General features: G+C 51.1%; 1 protein-coding gene across 4 annotated transcripts in view; it reads right to left on the bottom strand.

Annotated features, from left to right (window-relative positions):
- The window catches only part of LOC143017092 (plexin-A1-like), a 171,416-nt gene that overhangs the window by 70,762 nt on the left and 95,654 nt on the right, over positions 1 to 5,000 (bottom strand). For all 4 annotated transcript variants that reach the window (XM_076171714.1, XM_076171716.1, XM_076171715.1 and 1 more), the window contains exons 7-8: positions 4,763 to 4,916; positions 3,591 to 3,690 (exon numbers count right to left, since the gene is read on the bottom strand). In XM_076171714.1, the coding sequence (XP_076027829.1) occupies positions 3,591 to 3,690; positions 4,763 to 4,916 (254 nt within the window). The remainder of the gene's footprint in view (positions 1 to 3,590; positions 3,691 to 4,762; positions 4,917 to 5,000) is intronic.

Raw genomic sequence — 5,000 nt, 5'->3', positions numbered from 1 at the left:
GAAGTGTTTGGCCTTGGTGGAGGTTTGAGCTCTGGTGTTCTCTCCCTCTTGTTTCCTGAGCAGATGGCTTCCCTGAGACAGATGAGCGTGGTCACCAGGTCCACCCTGCAGCTCGTTACCAGGGTTTGTTCCAGCTCGGCATTGATCACTTTGTTCTGTATCAAAGCATTAGATTCTGTTGGGGGTCTCTGGGAGACGGATCGACGCTCATCAGAACACAGACCCCAGCACAGCAGGCGGGCCCTGAACCCAGCACAGCAGCAGCGTTACTGCTCACCACCTTAGAACATCTCGTCTGTGGTTAATCCTCTCCAGCTCTTTGATAATGCAAGGTTTTTATCTTTTATTTATGTCAGATCCACCTTGTTAGCTCGCTGCTGCCTTTGAGCTGACGAGCGCAGAGTCAGCAGGTGACCGCCGCCAACTTACCAGGACTTTTATGACATCGTCCTTTGAAGAGGAGGATGATGCCATTATGTGTGCCACCCAAGGCCAGCGGCGGGTCCCCGTCTGACGGCCCCCCACCGCTCCGCGTTCAGGGCTCCCTGCCACGAGGCGCCTCGGGATCTTAAACCCTCATTTAGCCCGGATCACAGACGCTTCTTAAGGAGACGCCTACCTACGGTCATCTGCAGACCTTCAATCAGTCTCTCTCTCCTGTCCAGGGGGGGCTCCTGTCCTTTCTTCCCTTCCCCAGCCCCCAGTAGCTCTGTATTCCTCCTTCCTGTCCGTCATCATCGCAGCCCCGAGCCCTCGGCGGGTGCAGACACGCTGGCCGTATGGCTGCGTTCATGATGCTAATTTAATCCCTTCATATTCACATGCTAATGGAGCTGTAGTGGGCTTTTTCTGGCCCCTCACACAATGAGCTATGATTTTCTCCTCCTACTCACTCCCCCCGGTCAGTTCTGGGGCGTTAAACCCCCTCCTCACTCCTGGCAGGTTGTGTTTGACACTCCTGCACTTGGCCAAATGAGTTATTTATTGGCTGCTATTGGTTTCAAAGGAGTGGAAGTGAATAATTTAAAGGTCCTCTCCAATCATCTACGTTATGATTACGGGATTGAGAGCGTTGATGGAACACGACGGGCCGAGGACGCGGTGTGTGGAGGCAGACTCGGATGGTTAATGTGGTACACACAGGCCAGGCCGGGCTTGGGAGCTTCTCGGTAGTTAGGGTCAGATATTTCTGGAAAATGACAAACCTGAGGGCTCCAAACTGTGATGGAGTAACTCTTCAGTCAAACTGCATCATTACATCACCGAGCCACATAATCTGCTCTCAGTGTGTAAGACAGAGACGTACTTCAGCACACCTTTGTCTCTAAATGACTCTGTAATCATCCTCAATCACATAACAAACGACCCCGTCAGTCTCTCAGCCTCATTAACAGCCAGGAAAAGTTCATTCCACCTTATATAGACATTAAAACTCCTATTCATTGCCACCGCGATCAGCCTTTCACTGAATGAATGAGGGGGGGGGGGGGGGGGGGGGGGGTGAGGAAAAAAGCGTATGGAAATATTTAATTAAGGAGCAATCATGGCCGCGGGTGATATTCTATTTCAATCTGAGCTCTTATGCTGAAACAGTGAGGATGTGTAATTAGATTAATACTGCTATGCTAATTTATGGCATTTTTGAAAAGGCAAGGGCCATGCTGTAATCAGCTGAGTAAATAAGCAGGGAGGGGTGTGTGTGTGTGTGTGTGTTTTTTGGGGGGGGGGGTAGGGTGGGTGTGTGTGGCTGTGTGTGCGTGTGTGTGTTTAGCCTATTTAGGGACATTCCAATGCTCTGCTTTTTTTGTAACGCTTCCAAAAAGGTGGAGCTGGAACGGCAAAGGGATGTTTGGAAGTCTATTGAGTGTTAAAACACAGATTACCAGAATAAAAGCCCCCACACAGCGTCCATAATCTGTATTGAACTGAAGATTGATTTTGAATCGACTCATGACCCCAAACATTGGAATCGAATCGCATCATTCCCAAAAGATTCCCAGCCCTGATGAGTAAAGTCTCCTCTTGGGAATGTTTACGTGTTTCAACCAACGTGTGCATCAACGTAACAATGATGAATTTGGATACAAGAGAAGAAGGAACACAGATCTGTGTGTACTGAGGGAGCATCCTGGCAGTGGCGCCCAAAGTCTGATTTCACCAACAACATCAGCAGCGGCGTGATCTCATCAGAAGCCACGCAATGGAGGGCTTGGAGGGAAGGGGGGGGGCCTAAAATGTGATTCTTGTCTCAGAATCTCTCCTCGCCATCAAGCTCGTCCCGGTCGCCGCCAAAGATGTGACGCGCCACATCCCTAACTTCATTAGACGTGTCCATTACATCACTGGGAGGCTGTATTAGATCAACCAGGGGGGAGGATGGAATCAGAGATCAGGGGGGCTAATATCCACACGGGCAACCACCTTGTCTGCGTCATCTGTAGCCAGATAACTGCAGTATTCAGTGTGTTTTGCTTTAAAATAAAGTCCTTTGTGCTCCGGGTGTTTGTGTCTGTAGACGGCGAGCGGCGCTGAGAGCGAGGAGCAAACGCCACAACGTCCTTATGGGAGATGAATTAACCGTGAGTTGACATTGTAAACCACCACGCCCTTAACCAGCTGAGCTAATCAGCGTTGTTGCAGCAGGGGATTTGTGTACAAGAGCCTAGAACCAGGCGAGGGCGAGGGGGGGCTGGGTTAAAGGTCGCCGCAACGGATTATGTGTCCGAGACTTTCCAAGCCTCAATGAGCTGTAAGTGACAAAGCGGTGAGAAGTGTAGCCGTGCATTGGTGTGTGTGTGTGTGTGTGTGTGTGTTTGGACAATCCTCGAAGGAGGCTCAGCTAACATCCAGAGGGAGCGAGGATGGAGCCCTGCGGGACCCCAGAGGGACTCCAAGCCATCTGCCGCCCCGAGGCTAATACCCCAGCAGACGTTAGGCCCCGAGAGGAGGGAGGGGGGGGCCGGGGAGGGGCGTGTGTGTGCGTGTTTCACCCTGGCAGAGCGCGGCGGGCACGGGCAGGAGTGACCTCGGGGTGCGGCGCCCTGGGTGAGGGAGATTTTCAACAGAAGGTGGATTAAGAGAGGCAGCGGAGTGTGATTGGCCCGGGAGCTGCAGAGTGAAGGAGACTGGCCCCCGTGTAAATAAGGACTTAACTGAGCATCTAAGCACTCAGACAGACTGAACTCTTTGCTTTATCCAGCCGTGAAGACGTGTTTGGTGTGTAATGAGTGAATCATTGATGCATCATTAGTGTTGTATGCTGGGTTATGATAATAAGGGCAGAATTACCATCACAGATTAGATCGTTTCTCATATTTACCACGGTCGATTTTTCACTCTAAAGGTAATACAAGACTCATGTGGAGGCTGGGGGGTTTGTGTGTGTGTGTGTGTGTGTGTGTGTGTGTGTGTGTCTGTGTGTGTGTGTGAGCCCCCCCTCATCCTAACTGTACGTCTCATGGACAGTAACATGAGACGGCCCCGAGGGAGAAGCGGACAAAAAAAAAACCATCACTCCAAAGAGAAAAGGGGCGAGGCAGCGAGGGGAGGAGGACGTGCAGGGAAACGGGACATCAAACGCTCAAACTTACGACTGATGGACGCTGCAGTTGTAGAAGACAAAGTCCACTCTGGCAAACTTCTTGCCCGTCTCCTTGGACTTGAGGTAGAGCTTCACCACCCGCTTATCACCTGAGACACAGAGAAGAAAGAAGCAGAGGACACGATCACCAAGCTGTCCTGTGGTTGAGCTCTGTTTTGCGTTGGTTCATCTCTGCTCCTGATCTTCATGCGTGGCGTCACGATCAAAGACAAACCTTACTCACATTCATCCTTTAATGGAATTCTGCCAATTTACATTTGGACTTTGCAGACTTTTCTCAAACTTTGCCCCTGTTTTAGAAACACTGCTCATACCGTTTCAAGAGAACGTCTCCAGATGTCATTAATAACAGTCCGGTGTGTGTTTGCTGTGTAGGCGTTATGTGAAACGCAGCTATTCATACTGTGGGACAATATCACATCAGAAAACAGCACTGCACTGGTGTAACCTGACACTCACACACACACTCACACACACACACACACACACTCACACAAACACTGTGGCTTAGCAACACACTGCGCTCATGTCACCACCTCAGCAGGGTGCCATTTAAAATAGCAGCAACAATCAGTGCTTGGATGGCGGAGCTGATGAGAGCTGGTGATGGGGCAGAGAGACGGACGCCTGAGGTGAAGAGCACACACACTCACACTGCGCCCAGGGAGGAGACTCAGCTAAGGGCTCAGACCAGGAAGGACTGGAGTCAGGTGTGTGTGTGTGTGTGTGTGTGATCTTTGAATAGGAGGGATTTTTAAAAATACAACAAAAACAGTTTGTTGCTCCTTTGAAGAGGAATAAATGAGATGGTAATGAAGAAAAGTTCTATTTTCAGAAGAGGAACAACGATTTGCTTTACAGCTTTGAAGGGAGGAAAGAAGAGGGGAGGAGATGAGGAGAGGAGGAGAAGGAGAGGAGAGGAAAAGAAGAAGAGGAGAGGAGTGGAGAGGGAGAAGGAGAGGAGAGGAGATGAGGAGAGGAGAAGGAGAGGAGTGAATGGGACGATGAACAACAGAAACTTGTTACTAAATTCCACACATACAGTATGCAGACTAAAGTCCGCACCCTGCTCGCCCAGTGACATCACCACTCAATGACTTCATCGCCCGCCCGCCCTCCCTCCCTCCCTCCCTCCCTCTCTCCTTCCCTCCCCCTCACAACCTTTGTTCCTGGTGATGGGGATGACGTCGCGGGCGGAGGGAGACAGGCAGAAGATGTGTCCACCCTGGATCCGTCCTTCTGTCTCCACGTAGTCCTCGAAGGAGCAGTTGACCCCGGCTGACAGGTCGGGCACGTTACGAGCCTGGAGAACGAGCTGGAGGAGCGGGGGCGAGGGAGGGAGGGAGAGAGAGGGAGAGGGAGAGAGAGTCAGTGCAAGATCAATGGAAGGACATGGTGT

This window comes from Genypterus blacodes, unplaced genomic scaffold (assembly GCF_046128005.1).
Source record: "Genypterus blacodes isolate CSIRO-AG114 ecotype Tasmania unplaced genomic scaffold, CSIRO-AGI_Gbla_v1 ptg000266l_1, whole genome shotgun sequence".
NCBI classification, from domain to species: domain Eukaryota; kingdom Metazoa; phylum Chordata; class Actinopteri; order Ophidiiformes; family Ophidiidae; genus Genypterus; species Genypterus blacodes.
The sequence above is the reverse complement of the archived record's forward strand: the minus strand, read 5'-3'. Positions and strand labels throughout refer to the sequence as shown.